We start from the raw sequence: 25,241 nt of genomic DNA, 5'->3' as shown, positions 1-25,241 counted from the left end.
AGTATCAGGTTTAAGTGCTGACTGGGACTGGATGTGTCTGCTAAGTAAAGCAAAAAAGTATTCAGCAACACAGATGCACAAATGAGGGCAAGTGCAACAGTAAAGGTGTGTGGCTGCAATGTACAGTGTTTACACGCGTGTGCATTTCTTAGTTCTCAGGGACATAATGAGATCAGTAGAGTGCTGACCCGTCTGAAACAGAGGGACGGAGCACGAGACGACAGCATGTGTTGGTGACAGAAAAACAGCATAGGCAGTTGTTTTTACAACTCAGGTTGACTGCTGCAGTGACCGCTCTCTCCTTCACAGAAAGAAACAACCAGCAGCTTCCAAGTGCTGAATCTATTTGCAATGCGTGGTAAATAAAAGCACAAGATGAAACCTATGTGAGTTTAGTTCATGTAGGTATGCTAGGGGAGGAGTTGAAAATATCATGTCACGCTTATCCTGGTCAAATTAACTGCAACACATAGTAGTATACTGATAATCATCAACATATGCTTAAGTAAATGGCACTGAACCATACTGGAATAACTTCATTGTATAAATAAAAGATAAACAAATAGCAACATTCTGTAAATGTGTTCCTTCTTACATGATCATTCCTGTATTTTTCTAATCTGACTCTATTTTGCACTTTTCTAATAATACAATGACTTTTACAGCTTTTTAAAGGATATTCACAATCATCCAATGACTGGAAATTCATCAAATTCAGTCCTATATAGTCCCCGCAGACTGCATGTGTGTGTGTGCTGCATACCGGCTCTCTGAATGGAGTCGGTCAGGATCCTGTCAGCGGTGTCGTACTTGGTGTGATAGATGAAGCCATTTTCAATGAAAGCCAGATCAATGCCTATAAAGATAATAAATAAAAAGGAGGGAGAAAAAGAAATAGAATAAAAGCGCATTTAATGAATCGGCCACTGGACAATTTTGACACATAAATGCTCCATACTTCGAATATAGATTATTTTTGTACTTTATAGACTGTTCTGCATTACCTGGGATGTTTCCAAAGTCCCTGTAGATGCGGAAATCAGTGTCAGAGGGGATGATGCCGCTCTGAAAGACCTCCTGGCCCACCACAGAGGCAAAGGGGTGTTTGGCTGCTTGAACGTAGGCCTGGACCAGCCAAGGGTTCTCTGGACCTTTAGGGAACAGGAAAATAAATTATAGATATTTTATATATCGGACAACATCTCATGAAAGAATAATTATTCTGTATGAAAAGGTCTATAACCCTATTTCTTTCTGTCTTTGATTGAAGCCGTTTTTGTGTTTTAGGCATACGCTTGTTTGTGTCACTTTCAGACAATTCACTTGTTTAACAGAAAAAAGGCATTGCAATTATTTGAATGCTTTTCCAGTTACATGAGAAAGATATGCGTACAAACAAATATACAAAACTAAAATGCAGAGGATATCAGAGGGAAAACATGCTCATAAACAAACAGAACTTTTGTTTGATACAGTACCTGTCTGGAAAACAACTTCTTTGCCCCCAACACCTGCAGCCTCCAAGTTAATAAAGGCTCGCACCTGCTTTGCCCACGGATGCTGAGTAATGAAACCATGACTGGCCTGATGGAGAAGATGAATAAAAAAGGGGACACATAGTTAGAGAGGGAGGAAGTTAGAATGAAAGAGAGGGGAACACAACATAAACTAGAAAAATGCATTTCCTGCAGAAAATACGTGCAAATGTTGTAAAACATTTGTGGCTGAATTTAGCTGAAAATGCAGAAAAAGCTGAATATTGTATTAGTTGAATGTTCTCTGTAGCTGCTTTTAGCTACAAAAACCAAGTGAGTGTGTTGCTGAACTTAGCAGAGAAATGCAGAAAAGTGATCAAAATGGTTCCAGCTCAAATGCATTGCAATGACTTCAGTTTGTTTCGGTGCTGAGCACCTAATCATAACACCTAATCATAACACCTGTGTGTGAGCCCAGAGATCAAAGGTGTCCATGGTGAAGACGTTATCAAACACCTGTGTGCAGAGATCAAAGGTGTCCATGGTGATGTGCAGTGATCTGTGAGAGGAGAGCCTTTCCACTGATCTGAATGAGAGATAAACCTCTTACATTTGAACATTTTGTTGAAGAACCGTAGCAGCTTTCGGTAAAATGTCAACGCGTGAAGCGTGTCAGGACCGTGAGGAGCATCGGCGTCTGCTTTTTGTGTACTTTCGGGTCAATAATGTGGCATTTTTGGCCGATTTACTAAAAGGTGTGCAGCTGCTGATGTGAGGAAAGATCAGGCTGAATTTACAATGGGCCTTAATGGAGACAGTTTGAAAGCTTTTGTCACTTCATGCCCTCAAGAGGCATTTTGTTGAATTTTTTTGCTTAATTTATTTTCATTTTTCAACGTAGGAGAGGTTTTCCTACGTTTTTCAAGGAAAATGATGTCCAAGGCATGTAGGGTTTGGGAGTTATGGCAGATTCTTTATTTTATTTCCAGCACTCTGTTTTATAGATCAAAGCACTCTAGACCAGTGGTTCTCAATCTGTGGTACGCGAGCTCCCGCTAGGTGGTACGCGGAGGAATCTGAAATATGTATTTTAAAAAATATATCTTTTTTATTATTTTTATTTTATCTTAACCTTTATCTTACACATATATAACAAATACAGAAAAACACAACTAACTAAACAAAAAGACAAAAAGCAGTCACTACATTGTGCACATTAGGACAGTAAGAAAGGTGCACTACTTATTACTGCAAGAGCAGCTGGTGGTAAGGACCTCAGACGAGAGTAACAAATGCGTCACTTCCGGGCAAAAATAACGGCTCCGCCCACTTTCCGGGGAAAACAACGCTGTCAGTTGAACAGCGGTCAATACAAATTCTGAAGTTTTTGCCAATCCGATCAGAAATGTACCAAAGATTATTGGATCTTCAAAGAGCCCGATTCCAAATCGGCAAACAATTGCATTAAGCCATTAGAAATCGACGATCGGGCTCGATATGTGGTTGAATATAGCAGTATTGGCTAGCTAGAGCTTGCACTGGCATATGATTAGATTGGCTGACGCCTCCGTTAAGGCGGCAAAAGTAGAACATTGCTCTACTTTTGCAGCGAGCACCGCGAGAGAAGCTACGCTTTGCTCCCACAATGCAGTTCGGCGAATCGTGACGTCACCCCATTCAAAGTGAATGGGCAGAAGCGTTGAAGCGGCAACGCACGCCGCCGTGTGTAGGGGCCGTAACACCTACGTGACTTTACGGCCCCGCCCACTTTTGGGGGAAACAACGCTGTCATTTGAATGGCGATCGAGCCTGAAGCCACAGAGCTCTTCTTTTACTGTCCTTTCTTCTTAGAGGAAGTACAGAAACACTGAACTGAATGTTTGAGGTGCAATAAACGACACGGCAGCTTTTTGGCATGATAAAACTATTATGTTCTGCCTCGCTCATGAGAGTAACAGCTGGAGAAATTACAGCCTCGCCTACTGATTTTAATCTAACCATATATCAAGACCGATTGTTGATTTCCAATGATCAAATGTAATTGTTTGCCTGACTGGCCATCGTAATCGAGCTCTTTGAAGATCCAAAAAACCACGGTTTTCAAAGATTTTTTATCGGATTGGCAAAAACTTCAGAATTTGTATTGACTGCCATTCAATCATACTATGAAAATACTACAACGAATGAAAATAAGCTTGAGATAATTGAAACTGTGGTTTGAATTAGTTCTAATAGGCTATTGTTGTTTTTAGATTTAGAAACTAAAGAATTTTTTTTTTCTATTTAATTAAATTTGGGCGTTGCTATGACGACCATACTACCCGCGAATGATTAGAACGTTGCAAGCAAGCTATGACAGAAAGAAGAAAGCTGAATTACGGTAAAAACGTGGCTCAAAACGGGAGGTATACGGAAGAGAGGTACAGAGGAGAATCTTACCAGCGAAAGGGAACATGTGAATGAGGAGGAGGACAGTCAAGCGAGCGCAAGCGCAGGCTCCGCCAGCAACGCAACAGTGCGCATCCACAACGCCGCCCAGTGCTAACGCTGCTAATGTAGCTGCGAGTGACTCCATCAGCAGCAGCGCAAGTGAGTCCATAAAAAAGAGACACAAACCAGTTCGGAAATACAACCAGGGTTACATTAAATTTGGATTCAGCTGCAGTGGGACAGATGAGCCCCGACCACAGTGCGGGATTTTTGGTGAAGTGTTAATTAATAATTCTATGAAACCATAGCACCTCCAACGGCACCTTACAACTAAACATGCCCACCTGCAAGACAAGCCAGCGGAATTCTTTACAAGAAAATGTGATCTACTGAATAAGTGCAAGTCAACGATCCAATCCAGCTGTACACCCATAGCCAAGGCCCAGGAAGCCTCGTATCGTGCCAGCCTCCGCATTGCAAAAGCCGGTAAGCCACACACAATTGGCGAAAAACTTTGTCTCCCACTCGCAAAAGAAATGACAAATCATGTGTGGCGACTCGAAGGCTGCCAAACAGTTACATTTGGTGTCACTTTCAAATGACACTGTGTCACGGAGAATAGTAGAGATGGCAGAGGATGTTAAAAATACATTGATTGAGCGCATTAAAAGTAGTAGCTATTGTTCTATCCAGCTGGACGAGACTACTGATGTTGCAGATTTGGCCAATTTGATGGTTTGTGTCAGATATGAACATGATGGTGCAGCTCAGGAAGACTTTCTGTTCTGTCAACCACTGGAGACCAGAACAACAGCTGAGCACATATTCCAGCTCCTAGCCGCGTTTGTGCAAGAGAATGGACTTGAATGGAAAAAGTGTGTTGGAGTCTGCACAGACGGCGCAAGGGCCATGACTGGCCGCCACAGCAGAGTAGCAGCTCGGATCAAAGAGGTCGCACCGGAGATGCGATGGACACACTGCAGCATGCACCGGGAGGCGCTGGCGGTGAAGAAGATGCCCGATGGCTTGAAGTCTGTGCTGGACTCTGCTTTGAAGAGTGTGAACTTCATCAAGGCCCGACCGATGCAGTCTCGCCTATTCCAAGTGCTCTGTGATGAGATGGGCAGCGAGCATGTCCAACTTCTGCTCCATACAGAAGTAAGATCAAGAGGGAAAGTGCTTTCAAGGCTTTTTGAATTGCACAGAGAAGTCCAAGTCTTCTTACAGGACAAAAACTTCCCCTTATCAGATGTGTTTGATGATAGAGTGTGGCTCAGCCAGTTGGCATACTTGTCAGACATTTTCTCACGTTCAAACGACCTGAATTTGGGACTACAGGGTCTCTCCATCAATGTGTTTGATGTGCAGGACAAAATCAACACAATGCTGAAAAAGTTGGAGTTATTCGAAATAAAAGTCAAGGAAGGTGATGTTTCAGCTTTCCCTGCTTTAGAGAGTTTTCTGTCTGAGAACGAGCTGACCATTGATGGAGTGAGGGACAAAATGGTTGCACACCTTGTCTCGCTCAGACAACAGTTCCGCCAGTATTTCCCAGTGATGAACGAAGACAACAGCTGGATGAGAAGCCCGTTCAGCATGGAAGCATCTGGACTGCCAAATAACTTAACTGTGGCTGAGCAGGAGAGTTTAATAGAGTTGTCTTGTGATGAAAGACTAAAGCCTGCTTTCAGAAAGCAGTCTCTAGTGGACTTTTGGATAAAGCAACACAGAGAATACCCCGCCCTGTCTGACAAAGCTGTGCGCTTTCTCCTTCCTTTTGCGACCAAATATCTGTGCAAGAAAGGCTTCTCTTCCCTTGCTGTTATTAAAACCAAATACAGAAGCAGGCTGAATGCTGAGCCAGACCTGAGACTGAAGCTCACCTCGATTGCCCCAGACATCAAAAGGACTGTGTTCACGGAGACAGGCGCAAACTTCTCATTAGATTTAGGTGACTTGTCAATGGACACCAACATGTGGCAGAGAGAAAGTGAGAGTGTGTGTGTATGAATGAAGTACTGTACAGTTGTCTTGTGTGTGCATGTGTGTGTGTGTGTGTGTGCGTGTGTGTGTGTGTGTGTGTGTGTGTGTGTGTGTGTGTGTGTGTGTGTGTGTGTGTGTGTGTGTGTGTGTGTGTGTGTGTGTGTGTGTGTGTGTGTGTGTGTGTGCAGCAGTACATAGTGCAGCACAGATAAAAGAGACTTGGCCTCGGGTGGCAGTAACCCACACAGCCTCCCTTAGTGATCATTTACGTTGCCAGATTGTTAACTACATTATACGTATTTGTTTAGCCAATTGCATCGCTAGGATTTAAAGTCACTAGGAGAAGCCATTTAGGTCATATATCTGACTTGAACTTACTCACACATACTCCATCATACAATTTGACACACTACTGCTTGGGGCATGATTATTTGCGTACACACGTGTGTGTGTGTGTGTGTGTGTGTGTGTGTGTGTGTGTGTGTGTGTGTGTGTGTGTGTGTGTGTGTGTGTGTGTGTGTGTGTGTGTGTGTGTGTGTGTGTGTGTGTGTGTGTGTGTGTGTGTGTGTGTGTGTGTGTGTGTGTGTGTGTTGAGAGCCACTGCTCTAGACTTAACGAGCTGCGCAATACACACTAATGTTAAAATCTGAAGAAGGCCTCTTTACCAAGCTCCAAACTAAGTTAAATATCTCAAAAAGTGTAAAAGCTATCAAAAATCTGAATACGATTGTAATAGCTGAATGTCTTGTGATCATTCTAAAGTTGGAATGAAGTCTCTAGCTGAAAGTATGTGGAAGGAGTAGCATTTGGCGCAAGGTGTAGGTAAAAGAGGAGTTGAAGGTTCCTCCCATTGAGTTCCATGTTAAAAAAAGAGTTTAAAACGCTGAATATTTCAAAAAATATAACATATTTTGAAAAAGTTGAAAGTTTCCCATCATGTGCTGCAAAGGCTGAATAGTTTGATATTTGAATGGTTTCTGTAGCTGAAAGTATGCTGAAGTTATTTGACGGCAAAATATTGGTTGAAATAAGAAGAAGAAGATTAAAGAGAAACAGAAGAACTATAGTGGAATGCTACTCAATATGACACTTGTCGTCACTTAAATTTACCTGCAGGATATTTTCTTCCGCCCCATTAAAGAGGAAGACAACTCCATGAAGAAGAGGAGTAGACTGGTTCGCCAGAGAATGGAGGACCTCCAGCATCACTGCACAGCTCACTGCATCATCACTGGCACCTAAGAAATGAAACCAGTGAGTGTTTGTCAAAAATACAAAAAAATAAACCCTGCTTTTTCTTGTCTTTCACATTTGCATCAGGCAACAGAAGCTTGGCACCTGTTTACAAAGATCACCCAACTTTCCAAAACTCTGTGGCTCAGTCTGAGATTAAAACACATGGAGGAGATAGAGCTGATGTGTATTAAAATATCACAAACACATGAGAATGAAGGCTGAGTGCCAACATGTGAAGAATGTGACTAGCTGCTATAACCCCGGTGGATAACGGTGAGAGCACAACGGAGAAGGGGGTAACAGTGAGAAGAAAAGAGCATGTGAACAGGGCATGTGACGCGATAAGATTACACAGGTTGGTGGTGACGAGGAACACAATTGACTGAGGATAAAAGGGAGCAAGAATGCCCAAAGATCAGAGAGCCACACTCAGACATCATGTGCTCCAGCTTTTTGGATCGACTGTGTTCACGAGGTTCAGACCAGAGCCTGCTCACTGTCTGTCTGCGTACCATTCATGCTCCTGTCGCTGCCACATATGTCAGCATCATATTAAACCTTGTCCCCCAAAACAATCTCTGAGAGTGTAGAAAATGGCGATCACATAGGAAGCCTGAATAGTTCCCCTGTGCATAATGTTAAGTAAAACAAAAGTGGAAGACAATGCATTATCTGTTCTTTTATTTTTTTTCCCCCTTTTTATTTTTAGCAAGAATAATTGTGGAATAGCCTCTGAACTGAGATACGGGATTGTCCCACTCTCAATAGCTTCAAAGGTCAACTCAAAGAATGGATGAGAAACACACAGATGTGCAATCACCGCTAAATGCACTTTAACACAGGGGTATCTCCTCTTGCACTTTATGTAGCTCTTGTATCTCCTCTTGCACTTTATATGTCGTAGCTGCTATATTGTATTACCATGGCATAAATACTTGTGTATGCTGCTCTTGCTTTCTTGCACTTTTTGCATAACATGTATTTTGTTTTTACAATGCAAATGTCTTAAATGTTTTTATGTGAGGGACTGCGGATGGAAATTAGCTGAAACCTAAATCTGGCACTGTTACGCTTGACACATTTTAATGTTTTAAGTGTTCATCACTGTGCATTGTCCCTGACAAATAAACTATTAAATAAAATGATCTACAGGTCCCAGATATCAAAGGCCTGACAGGCAGCATTTGGACAATATAATCTATGTGTACCTTCCTGGTCCACACCTCTTGGATCTACTTCCTTTTGCTCCCGTAGCTGTGTGTGCTCATGTGTATGTGTATTTAAGGGGAAAATATGTCTCTCCAACAGGCACAAGGGCGTGGTGTGCAACTCTGAAAGTTCTCGAATTTAGACTATTAAATCATGCCAGCATACCACAATGTGCAATCTATCATCAATAAACAAGGTTATTACTGTGCAGCTTCAATTTGATGCAGGCCATTTGCATGCCCTGATATCCAAATGATGTGGATTGGTTGAATTTCACACGGTGTGGTCCACATGACTACTTTGCAAACCATAGGGCACAAATGAGGGCATTTTTATCATAAAACACATTGAGACCTGGAGACTTCTGGCTTTTGCACACTGTAAGAAAAAAGCTGCACTTCCTCAGCCATGCTAGCAGCTCTGTAAGGCTGAATATATAGCTATATTATCATACTAGCATGCTAACCATAACATTGCTAGCATGTTGATATTAGGAAATAAATTATGTTTAACATATCACCTGTTTTTTTAAACTTAAGTTCTGCTAATAATCTAAACATAAAGTAGAGTGAAGTTTCAGGGGTTGCTTTTCACAGTTTATCCTCTGGGCACCATGAATGCCTGATCCAAATATCTTGACAAACCACCACGTAGTTATCAAAATATTTCACTGTGAAAACCTTGTGAGAAAAGAAAAAGCACAGGGGATTCCCAAAATCAGTGTGCTTCAACATCCCCTAGAGCTGCTAGCTTGCTTTAAATAAATATTTTTAATAAATACCAAGGAATAGACTATACAAGGCAGTATCAGAACATGACAAAGCAATATAACCTAAAAGCAGACACAACAGGTTCAAATTGTAGATATGCAAGATGGCCCTTAAGGAACAGAAAGTTGTAGAAGTTGAAATCAATTAAAAAAGATAGTTATGATCAAATATAAAAGGTGTTGTTGTTCAAATGTATATTCACTTGTATTTACTGAGAGATTGATATTAAGTCCTTTCTTTTCTGGGAATTCAGGTTTGAAAACAGGTGAGAATGGATTCTGCATGTTCTTACATGCAAACTGAGTGCTAACACTATTCACCTGAGGCTAAAACACTTGAATTGAGCTCAGTTCTCAGTAGGCAGGATCCTAAAGTATAGGAGGAACGTTTTTGTACCTGGACTGTTGGCCACTGTGTCAAAGTGGCAGTTGGCGAGCATGAAATGCTGCGACCCGGATTTAGGCTCCAGCCGGACAGCAATGTTGGTGACACGGTCATAGAAACTGGTGAAGCCTCCCAGAAAGTCAATGGAGAAAGTGCCGGTGGGACGCTGCACATCTACCGTGACTTTATGGGGGCCCGCTGCGGTCTCAACCCGGATGTTCTCGATCTGCTCCAACAGGTAGCCCACTGTCAGGACTTCGTTCTCATGGCTGCCTACTGGCCGAGGGCCCACACTGGTGATCTTCTCCAAGTGCTGTCTAAATTTGGAGGAGAGAGAAAGAGGATATTGTGATGCTTTTTAAGGAGGAGGACCAAGCCTATTTGCTCCATCACCACATTACAGCATTTCAAATTAATATCCTGCATTTCAATGTTACTGTTAAAGTGAATCATCGCATCTTTGTACAAGAGCAGAGTCCATAGCTCTCTTTTTAAAACCACCTTGAGGTTACAAATCTTAAACTAAATATGTTTCCTGAAGATATTGATGTGCTTGCTGACTTGCATGCACACACAGTTTGTGGCATTTACAGTACAGTGTGTTCCAAAGAATAAACCTTTTCTAAATATTACAGATGCACCCTACAGGAGAGTGCTACTGCTTTCTTGACAATTAAATGAAGTGAAACCAGATATCTTTACCAACTCTGGTGTGGTCTTGAATAGGAGCTTAGGGGGACGATTATGCACGTTTCATTTTCATTTATGTCAGACAATTAAAAGGCAATGATGCCTATAAGTATGTGTGGTAGTCATTGTTCAGAAAAGATTCATATCAACTTGTTACATTACATTATATGTTACTTGTTAGACGCTTTTATCCAAAGCGACTTACATACTCAATACTGTGGGCAAATCCCCACAGGAGCAATTTGGGGTGAAGTATCTTGCCCAGGGACACAACGACATGCTGACTGCAGTGGGGTTTTAACCTGTGACCCCCTGATTCCAACACCAAGGCTCTATCCACTGCGCCACACGCCTCCCTTTCCTCCCTGTTCCATGAACACAGTGTTTTCTAGGAATATACAAGTTAAAACATTAGATGACATCCCTTATTTACAGAGCGACCTGGAAGATCCAACAGAAGACACCATAACAAAATAATGTTTTGACATCAAACAGGGTGTAACCTGCCTCTGTTATGCTAGCAGAGTCCTGAGTCCGGACCCAGCCAGGCACAGCATTCCATGTTTCTGTAACACTGTGACCTGATCTACCTCATCCCCACACAGACTATTAGATGGAAGCAGGATATGAAGCTACGGAAACCATAACGCAATCAAAACTGATGTTTTCTTTAAGAAGCAGCTGCTGCTGCTGGGGTTTGCTGCAGCTCTTCTACAAATACCATGCCATGTATTTGATCCCAAGCATAGATCAAACACAGCATGTTGGCTTTTGGTTTGTTGTTTCTTCCAAAGTCCACCCTTAAATGTATTCGTCTTGTAATGACACAATGGTATTAAATGATAATGATGATATCTGAAGTGCTGTTTCATTTCATTCTTACAGCAGCGTTTAAGGCATTGTTTTATGCTTAGGCTCATCATTTAAATCTGGATTGGAAGAGGATAGACTCATGACAGCCATGATTGTGACCAAAGAAGCTCAGAGCCCTAATCAGTTCAATGCAGCATGCTCCACTCGTTTATAGAGCAACCAGCCAAATTATGGCAAATCCCGTCGCCCAAGCACTTTCAAGAGCTCAACTGCAGCCTTGCGGACCTCAGATTCAGCATAATCCCCGCCTCTCTTCTCACAGGGACGGAAAATCTGATCAAAGCTGCTGCACTGTAAATCTGAAGAGCTCTTTAATCTGAAAATGCTGCAGCTACTTGGAATTAACCAGAGTCATAAAGCTTTCTGGAGTTGTGCAGTAAGATTTCTATATTGAACTAATCTTTATAATATTTCTTTGTTCAGATTTATGTGCCATAAAATGTCAGAAATTCCAACTTATCACAGGTTAAAAGTTCCCCTTTTTCTCACCATGCCTAAAGCTTAATTTAATTGACTGTACACAATGTTTCATTTTCAAAGGACCCACAACCCGGAAATATTCATGATACAATAACATCCAAGAGAAATTGCTCACAAATATTTGACAAATTATTGATATTAACCTTAACAATTATAACAACATTTTTTTTTATTTGAAATATTTTTGTTTTTTGAAGGATTAATCTAATAAAGAAGTATTTAGAGTATTTTTTTAATTGAAAGACATGGGTAATTTTTTAACTGCTTGTGGTAAAGAAGGTGTTTTAAGTCAAATGCGTTACCTTACCTGCAAAATCTACTATCCCAGCTTGATATTCCATGTTTGGAATTTGAGTCAGTGTGTAAAATAACTAAGTATATTTACTGAAGTACTGTACTTAAGTACAATTTAGAGAGAGACTACATGTTGTGCTACTTTGTACTTCTACCCCACTTTAATTCAGAGGTAAATAGTGTCCTTTTACTGCACTACATTTATGTAATATCTTTATTTACTTTGCAAAATACTTTAGTTACACCTCGAGTTACATTCTACAATGCAGCATACAACGTAATTACAACTAGCTACACCTTTAACAGCTTTGATAAACACATACATGCATCAGTAATTCTAATAAAATTATAAAATAAATATTATTCTGAAATGGGCCAATGTGCATAATGAGTACTTTTGGTATTTGAAGTTTATTTGTATGCCAATACACTTGTACTTTTACTTGAGTAACATTTTTGAATGCAGGACTAGTTGTAACAGTTAACCTCAAAATGTTACTTTTCCTTAAGTACAAGTTCTGAGTGTTTCTTCCACCTCTGCGTTGAGGTAATGGAATCATATTATTATAATATCTCAGCGTCTTTTAACACACTTTGTGCAGGATATTTTGATTCATATTGTTTAGGCTACTACTTTCCTAGAAGCTGTTGCAGCTCTTATCTCCCGGGCCAACAGTAGCCGTTAGAAACCGTTGAAGCACCTGTCTGCCCTGCAGGTTACCTTGGATGTAAAAGGTGGAGGTGAAGGGGACACCCGGTAGTGGTTTCTAGGCGGGTCTAGTAGAAAGATTAGCTGGGACTCTGCTGCTTAGAGACCGTTAGCCAACATGTGAAGACAAAGGGGTATTTACACTAAGCAAGGTAAACAACTCACCTTGCTCTCACTGCGTTGAAGTCTCCGCTCGGCTTGCCAATGACGAGCTGCTGTAACGACAAATGAACGAGTCCCCACAGCACCAAAATAAACACAGAGACCAGGGAAGCTGCCAGTCCTTCCCGCAGCAAATATAGGCTCACTTCGGGCTTCTTCTTCGGGTCACCGTTGTAGCCGTTATCCGCGCCCCGGTCCCGTGAGCCGTCGTTATCTTGCGCTACATAATTCTGTGTCCCGAAGGGTTTTATTCTCCTGAAAGTGGTGTCGCTCTCCATTTTTGAGCCAGCAGTACATCAGCTGCAAGCGTCGCTCTCAGGCGTCGCTTTTTTTCTTTCTGGACGAACGACGGAACGCGCTGAGGGATAAACCTCCTGAGAGGGCGGGCGGTCGAAGGCGGTTAGAAAATGAAAAGGCAGAGGAGGAGAACCTATTTAACATACTAAAATTGTTATCTCTTCCACTAGAGTATAAAACGGGATAACTGGTTTTATACTTTAAAACATTATTCAAAAACCTATATTATTAGCTATCAATTATTGTGTAGACATTTAAAAAAAATGCATTCATCATTCGTAAATCATATATATTATCCTTAGTTAGAGTTAGTTAAAGATATCAATATAATATCACTCTCTCAGCGTACAATAGTTATGATCTTATAATAATCTTCCCAAAAAGCAAATGTGTATTCCCAAAATGCCAAACTGCTCCTTTAACATGAACTCAATGAACCCTGATCCCCCCCTTGTAAAAGTTCCCTGATGCAATCCAACCAGAAAGGCCTGACACACACTATCAGATACACACACACACAAACACACACACACACACACACACACACACACACACACACACACACACACACACACACACTTTTTTTTCATTACAAGGAATTCGCCTCGGAGTTTGGTGCATACAATATTACAATTAAATATAGTAAAATAGTTTTTACAATGAGAACTGTGCAGTTTTGTGCAACCATATCCAAAATGATGCCAATGGAATGTGCAAAGGTTCACAGTAAGCTATACCTAATAATATTACCAACACAATATCCAACTTTTTCTTTTTTAAAGACGAAAATCCAGGCTATGGGGACATTACATTTTACAATTAGACTTTATAAAAAAGATTTGCCTAACTTTTATAAGGCAATTTATTTAACTCTTAGAAAAAATAGAACACAACATTATTTACTTATTTATGTATTTGGCATCTAGTAATATCCCTGCTGGCTGAACTGAGATTATGATGTAATTTGATTGATGTTACACTGGGAGTATGCCGATTTGGTGTTACTTTGTCGTCATCGTGTGGACGAGATGAGAAAAACAGACGAGGTGTTCTTGCTGTATAATTCAACACTGCAGTTCATCCTTAGTCATTGCCCAGTGCACACTGACTTCTTTCCTGTAATGCTACCACTTTTTTGTGTGTTTATACTTCCAAGCAAAACATATGTATCTATCAATTTACATAATCGAATGATATATTTCATTATCTTCAGTTATTTATTGGAACATTACATGGAGGTGTTATATTGTTGTTTCATTGATATTGATGCAATAACACGTAGTGCTTTAATATTGTAGTTCATGTGGAAGTTGGATTGCTATTTAAAGATATGTGTAGTTAAAAGGTATATCAGAAGTTTTCCATGTGAAACCTTCTAAATTAATATGCAAAGTAATAAGTAGCCTATCTATATGCAACAAATGTGGTGTAGTAATGAGTACAACATGTGTAGCCTATAGCCTAAAATGGAAACAATCACAATAATAAATATAAATACTTCACAAAACCGATGTAACATATTACTGTTAACACTCAGATACACAGGCCACATTAATTAAGACATTGTTTGTTAAAGGGATGAATGTCTGAATAAAGTAAAGGCCAATAAACATATTAAAATCATAGGCCTTTAGTGTCTTTGTTTTTCTATGTCCTCGGTACTTTTCCATTAGACGCCCTCTTGTAAATACTATACCCGCTAGCCTGTCGGCAGCTAACACAGATAGCAGAAATGCTATTTGTTTTCAATATTCAGGAAGGACGAGTAGTTAGTTTTGATATTAAAATTAACTGTACTTTATAGAACATATATTGTTTAGTGGTGGGACTCTAGATATTATCCGGCGTTTTATATGTTATTTTATCAACGTGAAGTAACAGTCATTTAAGCTATGATGTGCAACGCTTAGCATTTATGCTTAGCATTAGCTTGTTAGCAGGCTTCACATGTGTGTGAAGCTAGCTCAATTGAGGGTTAGCTGTCAACATGGCTTCCTCTTTCAAAACAAGGTTCTGGAATATGATATTAAACATAATGTATTTCATTCCAACCATATATACAGTCTATGATTCCAACCATAGCCTATTTCTTGTTGCCAGGGGACACTTTAGTGTAAAATAATTTGTGGTCAACAGAACAGAATGGTGTCTGCTCTACCTAAAATGCATCAAATAAATGCAGGGAGCTATAACACCCCCTTGTTATATGTTAACAACGATTATCTATCTATCTATATGTATATTGTGCAAATATATTCCAAATGTTGTGAATAATGTTCTAAATTCATAATTTATATCGTTCTGTTGGGAAATAAAATTATCTAAACAATTAAACAGAAATTATCCTAATGTGAAATCTGAAAATGCTAAAATAAATGACTATCTTTTCATGAAAAATGTATTGTGGACAGGGACCTCAAATGTTAACTACATTCCAGAGAAATTGCAATACAAATGGTACATTATTTATAAAACACAGTATATTGAAAGCATGAAAGCTGTCAGCCATTATATTTGTCAAACAAACAGATTTCTTGTCTTATTATGGTTCAATTATATTGAGTAATTGCTGGTCTTAATGTAGCGAGAGGCACGCACAGATGATGCAATTTGTAAGTCAATATTGTTTGTTAAATCTGCAATACAAATGTTGCTCAAGATGTGATTGCTTTAACTGTGCATGAGCAAATAAAAACATTTTTGATGACTTGTATTTTGAAGGGGAAGAAAACAACCTGACGGAAACGTATGACATTTATTTTGGGTGACTTGACTGCAGTTATCTCTACCAGCTTTCGACTCTGACCGACCATTAGCTAGCCAAACATTGCAGAGAGCAGTCAGCCCGTCGTGTCTCTACCCGAGGCCGGATGGTAAAATCCAACCTCCAGCGGATCCTAAACAGTCATTGCTTTGCTCGCGAGAAAGAAGGAAAACAACAGTCTTTATCTACCATGGCGGATTTAAGTAACGGTATCTGTGACATGATTGGGAAGTAAGTAAACGATTAAAAACACCAAACCTAGCTAACGGCTAACCGTGATGTGTGGGGGAGGGGTGGCTAAGCTAAGCTAGGAGCCACTGAAAAGCGGAAGTAAAACGCGTTTAACTTTAAATGTATTGTTTACACTGTGTATCACTAATGTCACATCGTTACATCAGGTGACAGCTTCCGTTATAATGTTGTTTTAAAAATTGTCATGGTGAAATAAGCGACGGATATTAATTTGCTATATTAACAACCTTAGCTAACGTTAGCCAATGAACCTCGTTGAAATGGTAACGTTACATCACTGGAGTTAGGTCCGTCACCTAGCTCAATTATGATGCTTTAACAGTTTCCGATTATTATTTTGATACGGAGAAAGTAAACAAATGTAATTTGCCGTTTATACAAGGGAATTATACTTACGTGTTTCAATTACTTTCACGTTAGCCAATTTAAAGACCAAACAGACTTCCATGTATATTAAATACACTGACAGTTTACGGTCAACAAGTGGGGACGAGGGTGACTTAAACGAGTGATATTATTTATTTGTTGCCGAAAAGTGCCTGTTAAAACCATAGACTTTATTTAAGAAATTCCATCTTTGGTTAAAACGGTGTAGGGTTTCACCACATATGTATATACCTTAACTAACCCTATTATCATTGGTGATCAATAACAGGAAGACAAAAGAGAGAGGGTAAAATAACACCAGGTTAAGAATGTGCCCGTAAAGTCGTCAGGTCAGTACATATTTTTGGCCACGTTTATCTCGTGAGCTGACAAGAGCCAGGTTGCTTATTACGCAACTGACAGTTTACTGCTGCAGCTTCGTCACGGCACGACAGAGACTTAAACACGACAACATGGTGAATAATTAACATACACCAAGAGTTAATAGTTGTTAAATTATTTTTTTTACTATTCTCTCCCATTCCTAATCTGCCTTTGCACAATAAACTGAGAGTAGATCATCAGCCATCCACTGTGGGTGGAATTATTTACAGAAGGCCTTAGAAAGCAATTATTCGACCGGTTAACGATTTAGGTCTATGGTGTATTGACCAAGAGTTATCTCAAATATTTGTTTGCAACTCCGCTAATACAATAAGCCACACTTTCAGACTAAAGGCAAGAGAGATGACCTGACTCCTAAGGGACAGCTGTTAAAATACTCTATTACATTTGAGAAATTATGAGTCAGAATATTGATTTCTCAATCGACAGATAATGTATTTGGAACACAAATCATAATACAATATATACTTATATTTCCCATTTATCCTAATAAATAAAATTGTCCACGGTGGTTCAAATGTATTGATTGGGTGTATTTGTTCGTCATATATGATGGTAAACTGATGGCCAATTTCACTATTTTTTGACATTAGACAAATGCATTTTCAATATAAATAACTAAAAAATCAATCAATAAAGGTAATGATCAGTTGCAACCCTAATATAAACTAGCTAATGAGACAAGCTTATATTTGTATGATATTTGCATGGCTTTGTCAGTAGCTCTTATATGCTGTGTACAAGGTCACTCACAAGATAAGGTTTGTTTACCCAACAGGTTGTGCGGTTGCACGGCATACTGCTGTGTTAGTGCACCCTTTTAAAATCGTTCTGTTAACAACTCAGTAAACACAGTGCCATTGTTTTGGGGAACATAAACTGTAAGCCTTTTGAAAGAACACTTAGGCCTGCTTATATTACACATGTTGTGGATTGAGCACTTATGTATGAATGTGCATCATATTTGTGAAAGGATATTGCTAATTCTTCCTGGAACACAAGGACAATTTTGGTCAAGGTCTAAATTTGTTTGTGTTGAGTCACTTCCACGACATGTCTTTGAGGTTGTAGTTTATAAATCCAAATGATGTGCACATACTAACACATGTTGAAATACAGAAAAAACTCTAATTACAAGTCCTTAACCGTGTTTGATTATCTCCTCCTCTGTCCTCCCCTGCAGTTTGTCCCTGCACTGTAGTAGTAGTACCCGCGGCCTGGGGCCTCAGTGGTGCTCCTGATGCCCCTCTCCCACCCCTGAAGATCCCAGGTGGGCGAGGGAATGGCACACGGGATCACACTCGGCCACTCCACTCTGTAAGTCTACACAGCATACAAACACACGCATGCAGACGCTCAGCAGTCAAACATCACTGAATTTCCTTTCCCGTAAAAGTTCAATGTATTAGCTTTAGTTGCTCTGCTTGATCAGCATTACAGACAGCATAAAAAGGCAATTTTCATGCTAGTTATATTATAATTGGACATGAAATATAACACACATGTCACCCACTGCTGTTATGACATGTGGTAACTAGTGTTTGTGTTTCTAGGATCGAAAGCTGACTGTAACGGAGGAACCAGCAGGGAATGGTCGCCCTGGGATCCTCCACTTCCAAAGTCGTCCCACCGTTACCAAGACGATACAGTGGGATGCTGTCTTGAGCAGCAGCGCACTTTACGTGGAGATACCTCTTGACCCTCTTCCTGAAGGCAGCAAGGAGAGGTGAGGCTACACAGTTAGCAGCAGGAGAAACCTTGAGTGGAATACACCGATTTTTATAATGGCACACTTTAGTCATATTAGGAGTAAAACACGAATACATTTCATATGAGTTTGTTTAACGGAAGGTGATCTGATCCTGGCAGCATGAACATAATCAAGCCTTTATCGATGTTTAGCCTGATTTTACAGAATCAGGGAGGCCCTCTTTTCAATCTTCAAGGGAAGCCTAAGCAGAGCCTTTTTAAAATGATCATTTTTTGGTGCTTTATGTTCTGAGGTTGTTTCCCATTTCTAACCCAAAGCCTCTTTCTGTTCTCCTTCCAGTTTTGCAGCTCTACTGGAGTATGCTGAAGAACATCTGAAAGTCGTTAGCGTGTTTGTCTGCTTTTACAAGAAAAGAGACGATCGTGGTAAGTGCTAACAACCCTGTTTTCCCCAGCCCACCTTCTTTCCTTCAGAATAACTTTAATAACATCATTATTTTTGGCTTCTGTGATGTGACTTTTACTGCAGCCTAAAACCTGTTGTGCCTGCCTTGTTCTTGCAGCTAAACTGGTGCGTACATTCAGTTTCCTGGGCTTTGAGATTGTGAAACCGGGCCATGCCCTTGTCCCACCTCGACCCGACGTATTCTTCATGGCCTACAACTTTGACCGGGACTCTTCGGATGAGGAGTAGCCCACTGGACAGCCCCTCCCCCCCCCCCTACTTCCCTTTTCCCTCCCATTGTATGTTTGTCCATCCCGTCCCAGCTTACTCATATAAAGCACCGTCTGTGTTAAACCCTCTGCAGTAGCTCTGTATGCAAGTATACATTTCCCCCATGCTTGTTGTGTTCAAGGGAATATGTAAGATGTGCATCTCCTTTTTCCACCATCTATCTCTGTGTTTTTATTATACTCTTTTCACATTGAAGATTAATTGGTGTTGTCACCTTAAAAGGAGGGAACCTTGGTTTTGTTCAATCATATTACAGTTGTCATAGCTATAAGTTCTGGTATATTTTCCATTTATTGTCAAGTCTTTGTTTTTATTGATATTTCCTTTTTATGATAGATTAAGGTGGAGGATTCTTCAGTTCTTGAATGTTCAATAAAAAGGTCATCAGGTTTACACTCGGGTACTCCAGCTTTCTTTTGATTGGCTAAACAATGGCTTTGGATTTGTCTCATTTTCTTTCTCTCTGAATGAAATAACACTCATTTCAGTGGGACCAGTTTTATTATGTAGCACTAACATTCTCTTGAAAGTATTCGGATTTTTTCAAACGTTACTTTTTAATGACGGCCCCAATAATTGGTACTTCATAGCTGGATAGTGAATGCATTTAGATTAGAGGCAGAGTGAAAAGATGAATGCTGTTGCATGTGTCTGATGTAGGCGATTCAGTTTCACAGTAAAGATCCTACGTCGAGTGTATTGGTACAACATGAAAGGAATAATCCAAAGTGCTTTCGCTTCTTTCGGCCATGTTTATCTTTATGATTTATTATTTTGTTTTGGAGGCTGAAACAATGCTGTGATGTTATGAATAGTTATTTGTCTTTTTATTAGCATTCCTTTTTACAACTTTGTTTCTCAAGATAGTATTGAGTTTGTTGTTCAGCATAGTGGTACCTGTTGTGCTTCTGTGAAAATAAAACAAACAAAACAAACAATCCATTGTGTACTTTTCTGCATCTGTTCACCAACACATACATTCACTCCAATATGTATTACCTTTGGGTTAGAAGAAATACTAAACTACTTCAAATCTGGCAAAAAGGTTTTCTGACCATAACTAAATTTAAATCTAATCATAACTAAATGTCTTGCAAATTACCAGTAGGATAAAACAAAAATAAACACTATTCTACAGACTGATCTGCAGGAGCATGTTGTACACACTGAAAGATGTAAATCTCTTCATGATAAAGATTATGCTCTGTCCCTTCCTAAAGAGAGTTTTAAAATGCTTTGAGCTCTATCATTCCTCTAGTCTATACTCAGTAAAAAAGTTTCTAAGTGAAGACGGAATGTTTCTTAATGGAAATATTCATTTAAATCATACAAGTAAATATGTTGAAAACTTCCATTTCACCAAAAATACTGTACATTGAATACCCTTTAATTTCTCCAATATAAGTCCACAGATATGGGATGAACTGAAACATGTCGTGGATATTTTAAACTCGTCAATACCGTAAAGATGTACAATGAGAGTAATCAATAATAAACTGGTGAAAGCAAGCAGCGTTGTCTTGTTGATTATTTATTTGAAGCTTCGAAGGTACATGTCTCACAGAGTACAGAGTAGTCTGCAGGAGTGTGTGCAATAGTCACAAAATAGCAAAGCTTATATACAAGATAGGGCGGGCAGACAAAGTTTTGTGTAGCTTGGCTGAACGCCTCAGAAATCCACTTTCACACGGTCTCATTTCGCTATTTGGACACCTGTGTCCTTGAGCTATAGAAAGTACAACAGTCATCAAATTATGGAAGTTGAAACTTAGTGTGAAGAGGAGCAGTTTCAACATAGTATGCCAAATCAGCTCTGTGGCCTTGAAGCGCTTGAGAATAATAACCCTCATAGAGTAAACAGATGAAACAGCAAATATGAAGAAATGGTACAGTAGTGTTGGACAATGCTTTTAGAAGCATTTGGTTTTAGCATATAAGGTAACATAAGAAATTGCCACTGCAAACATCAACAAGGTGTTAATTCTAGTTATATACAAAAAAAACATATATTCAGGCCTTGAATTCAGTTGTGTAAAGCCTGGATACATTATCTGACTAATGTAACTACTGGGGGTTAATTTATATGATATGGATGTATTTTAAAAAAACAATGTAATGTATTACCCAATCATCTGTGCAATATACGTTATTAATATGCATCATTACAAACGAACAGAGGAAACTATAAAGCACATGAATACTCATACTGAAACTATTATCCAACATGACGTATTCTGTGATTGTCATTTTGCGGAAACTGAAGGAAATCGGGTCAGTTGCAAAAGAGTAGGGCAGACATCCAGAGCATGTCTTGAGTCTGCTCACCACCAGGGGGCTCCACAGGACTCAGGACTATTCAACTGCTGGCTTAAAGCAGCATCTGCAGTATGTATCAATGTGAGCAGTTATACAAACAGAACTGCTGCTCAACTCCCCAGGAGGCCTGAACTACATTAAGAGCTCAGGGTGAATGACAAGTCTTATTTAATATTTCTGTATGTGTTCTGACTATGCTTGATAGATGGCATGCCTTCCATTGCTCTGCTGCATCTTTAAACAGTTTAAATCGTTGTGATTAGATCAGTAGCCTGGTGACTTTGTTATTTCCAAAATGGCTCTTATCTTCAACCTGAGCAATCAAGAGGAACTCAAAATACCTGTGTGGGTGTGCAGGGCTTTTAATTAAGAACGAAGCAACACCTGGTGCTCTTGATTGGATTAGGTTAGGAAGGCCTGTTTTTTCTACAGTAGCCATTTTGATTTGTTGGAAAAGCACAGGTGTTGCTAATACCATTAACGATGGCTCTACTCAATTCAAGCATCCCAGTAAGCCAGGACCATGGAACTGTAGCAGCGAAATTGGCTATCGCTTAGGATTGAAATAAAGGTAATTTGAACATGCTTATTAGGATGTAATTCCTTATGGCATAGTGTAGTCTTCTGTAGATCTGCTTGATTTGAAATGTTATTTTGACTACTCTCTTAAATAAATGTGGTGCTCATTTAAAAGGCTAAAATGCTTTTACAATCATGCAAAGAAATGTGATTGTTTAAAATATCTGTAAAAACAACACATTTATCATATGTTTTAATACAGGACAAACACAGAAGAATAATTCGTTTTTCTGGAATCCAAATATTTAATAGGTACATATCAAGTATTACTATGACATGTATAAAATTTCAGATCACAATATGAAGCAATGAATCTCCTCAGACTGGCATATGTTTGAGGTCGCCACATAAAAATGACTAATGATTAAAGTAGAAGAGAAGCAACTAAAACAGTAGAAAAATGGTGTACAGACATATATAATAGTAAGCATTCTAAGAAAATTAAATGCAACTTTTTAAACTTTTTTTTCAATAGAGTGCAATCAAAATAAAAACAACACAGCACTGAAGCCAAGCGTCCACAAGACGTCTAAAAAGTGTTAGTACTGTAGGTTCACGGAGGGCAGAGGACAACGGAGAGAGAGGAGGAGAAGAGAAGGTCACAGGAGAGAAAGAAACCGGGGCTAAGAGCTCGCCAGTTAATGCAGGGAGAAAATAATCTTTGAACAAGATTGAGCCACAGTTGAAGTAATGCACATCACAGTTAGCTTTAAAGACCATAGTAGCATTTGTACTTGCATGTTGTTAATAGAAAAAAAATCCTGAATGATTGAACAGAAACAAGGACATCACCACAAACAGCCAGCCAATGAAAAGGGATCTGAATGTCGACAGAGCAGTAAGAAATGGATGTGTACAGCAGCATGATATTTCTCTCAGCTCTACACTAAACATGGCTCTGCCTCGAAGGCTGTTACCGGTGAGCGTGATGATATCAATGAACGAGGGCTACGTTTCCCCACAAAACCAACGACTAAGTATTCAAACTATTTTGGGTGCATTATCTGAAATTCAGCACTCCAGGGGTGTTTTTAGTTCTAGTTCCTATCAAACCTGCCAACCTGAGACATTTAAAGTACCATATCAGCAACAGAAAGGATGCTAATCTGTCAGCTGCTCAAGATAGGAATATGTATATGATGTATGCAAAATATAAGTATTGGTGTGTCAGATGGAAATGTGTAGATTCAACAATGGAGCATGTGTTCATGGCCCCATAAGAATACACTTCCATCTATCCAGCTGTTACATATTACCATGTGGTAATATGGAGCAGAAGGTAAATAAAATATGTCAATGCTGATATACGTGTTCAGTCTTGGATCATGGTAAATTAGACATGAAGATTTGTTCTGTTTTTGAGTTACACTATGAGTGCACACTGTTTCCTGTACAACAAATTCACCTCTGTCCATCTAATGTAGCCAGAAAACTCATAAATCAAATAAAAAATAAACCATGCCCTGACAAGATATTAGTCTGATCTATCTGGAACCAACTGTCTGTTGCAAAAAGTGGGTCTCTGTATTTAAGTACTTAGTATCTACGTACAAAAAATCACATCTGATCACTAACTCTCAAACATTTCCGTTGTTCCGCTCTTTTCCCATTTTTGATTCAAATCTCTGACTCTAATTATTGTATTATTATTCAATTGTATGTTGAATGTGGATTGAAACACACTACTTACTGTAACATTCAATATTGTTTCTATAAAAAAACCACTGTGTAATGCTGTTGAAAAGCTCTCACTATTGAACATGATTAACTGATCCTTAGCCCCAGCACAGAACATAAACCCATTGATACTTTTACAAGAATGACATTTAAACTGTTAAATGTTACCTTAACACAATAACACATATTACAACTTGGCCAAAATAAAATGGTCTAAATGTAGAATTTTAAATCAGCATGGAATAAGTAAGCAACATTAGCAAACCGACCAGGCATTGAATGCAGATTTCAGTACTTAACAGTTTTAGTGTAAAAGGCACTCTTTTCCTTGTGTCTGGACTACATAACAATATATCATATTGACAATGTCAGACTGGTCGCACAGTGTATTTTTGTCTATCTTACATTCTGTATACTGGGATGACTGCACATGTTGGCCTCTGAGACTCTGATGATGTGAATCTATTGATCCCTCTTTGTCAGGGAATATAAATCCATTTTCTGCATGTAATGAGACAACAATTAACTCACATCATCCTGGCTGTGCAATCCCTAATAAGACTACGTTTGAAAAAAATTAAGCAGAAGCAGATTGAGTTGGATATCCAGAGTGCTCCAGAGATTATACTCAATCTAACAGAGAGAACAATAGCAGATGAATATCTGCTGAGCACAAAACATGCTAACCGTCTTTGTGTGAAGTCCTGGTTGATTATGGTTGCTTGGTAACACCGGGGACAACCAGTGTGCCCTTCGAGGCGTCGTTCAAAATAACAACTGCAATGCAACTCACACTTTCAAGCTCTTCAGGTGCAAAGCCTGCTAGTCTTTGATTTCCACTACATCACGTAATGTATAAGGACAGTTCAGTCTGAAAAAGTGCAGCTATGAATGAGAGTACATTACAGGACTGTCTCAGAAAATTAGAATATTGTGATAAAGTTATTTATTTTCTGTAATGCAATTAAAAAAACAAAAATGTCATACATTCTGGATTCATTACAAATCAACTGAAATATTGCAAGCCTTTTATTATTTTAATATTGCTGATTATGGCATACAGCTTAAGAAAACTCAAATATCCTATCTCTAAATATTAGAATATCATGAAAAAGTATACTAGTAGGGTGTTCAACGAATCACTTGAATCGTCTAATTAACTCGAAACACCTGCAAGGGTTTCCTGAGCCTTGAAAAACACTCAGCTTGGTTCAGTAAACTAAATCACAAGTATGGGGAAGACTGCTGATCTGACTGCTGTCCAGAGGACCGTCATTGACACCCTCCATCAGGAGGGTAAGACACAAAAAGAAATTTCTCAAAGAGCAAGCTGTTCACAGAGTGCAGTTTCAAAGCACATCCACAAAAAGTCTGTTGGAAGGGGGAAATGTGGCAGGAAACGCTGCACAACCAAGAGAGATGACCGCAGCCTTAACAGCATTGT

General features: G+C 39.4%; 2 protein-coding genes across 2 annotated transcripts in view; one reads left to right on the top strand and one right to left on the bottom strand.

Annotated features, from left to right (window-relative positions):
• ermp1 (endoplasmic reticulum metallopeptidase 1) overlaps positions 1 to 13,053 on the bottom strand; it is a 34,192-nt gene extending 21,139 nt beyond the window's left edge. Inside the window, exons 1-6 of the mRNA XM_079656962.1 lie at positions 12,699 to 13,053; positions 9,500 to 9,804; positions 6,999 to 7,126; positions 1,479 to 1,584; positions 1,005 to 1,151; positions 764 to 856 (exon numbers count right to left, since the gene is read on the bottom strand). Of these exons, the coding sequence (XP_079513088.1) occupies positions 764 to 856; positions 1,005 to 1,151; positions 1,479 to 1,584; positions 6,999 to 7,126; positions 9,500 to 9,804; positions 12,699 to 12,973 (1,054 nt within the window). The 5' untranslated portion in view covers positions 12,974 to 13,053. The remainder of the gene's footprint in view (positions 1 to 763; positions 857 to 1,004; positions 1,152 to 1,478; positions 1,585 to 6,998; positions 7,127 to 9,499; positions 9,805 to 12,698) is intronic.
• Positions 13,054 to 15,783: 2,730 nt separating this feature from the next.
• oaz1b (ornithine decarboxylase antizyme 1b) lies at positions 15,784 to 20,163 on the top strand. The gene is given in 6 exon segments (XM_079656961.1): positions 15,784 to 15,987; positions 17,963 to 18,017; positions 18,019 to 18,096; positions 18,333 to 18,505; positions 18,830 to 18,915; positions 19,053 to 20,163. Coding segments are annotated over 6 exon segments (648 nt in total). The 5' UTR covers positions 15,784 to 15,862; the 3' UTR covers positions 19,184 to 20,163.
• The last annotated feature ends 5,078 nt before the right edge of the window (positions 20,164 to 25,241 follow it).

Source organism: Notothenia rossii (genome assembly GCF_949606895.1).
Source record: "Notothenia rossii genome assembly, chromosome: 11".
NCBI lineage: Eukaryota > Metazoa > Chordata > Actinopteri > Perciformes > Nototheniidae > Notothenia > Notothenia rossii.
The sequence above is the reverse complement of the archived record's forward strand: the minus strand, read 5'-3'. Positions and strand labels throughout refer to the sequence as shown.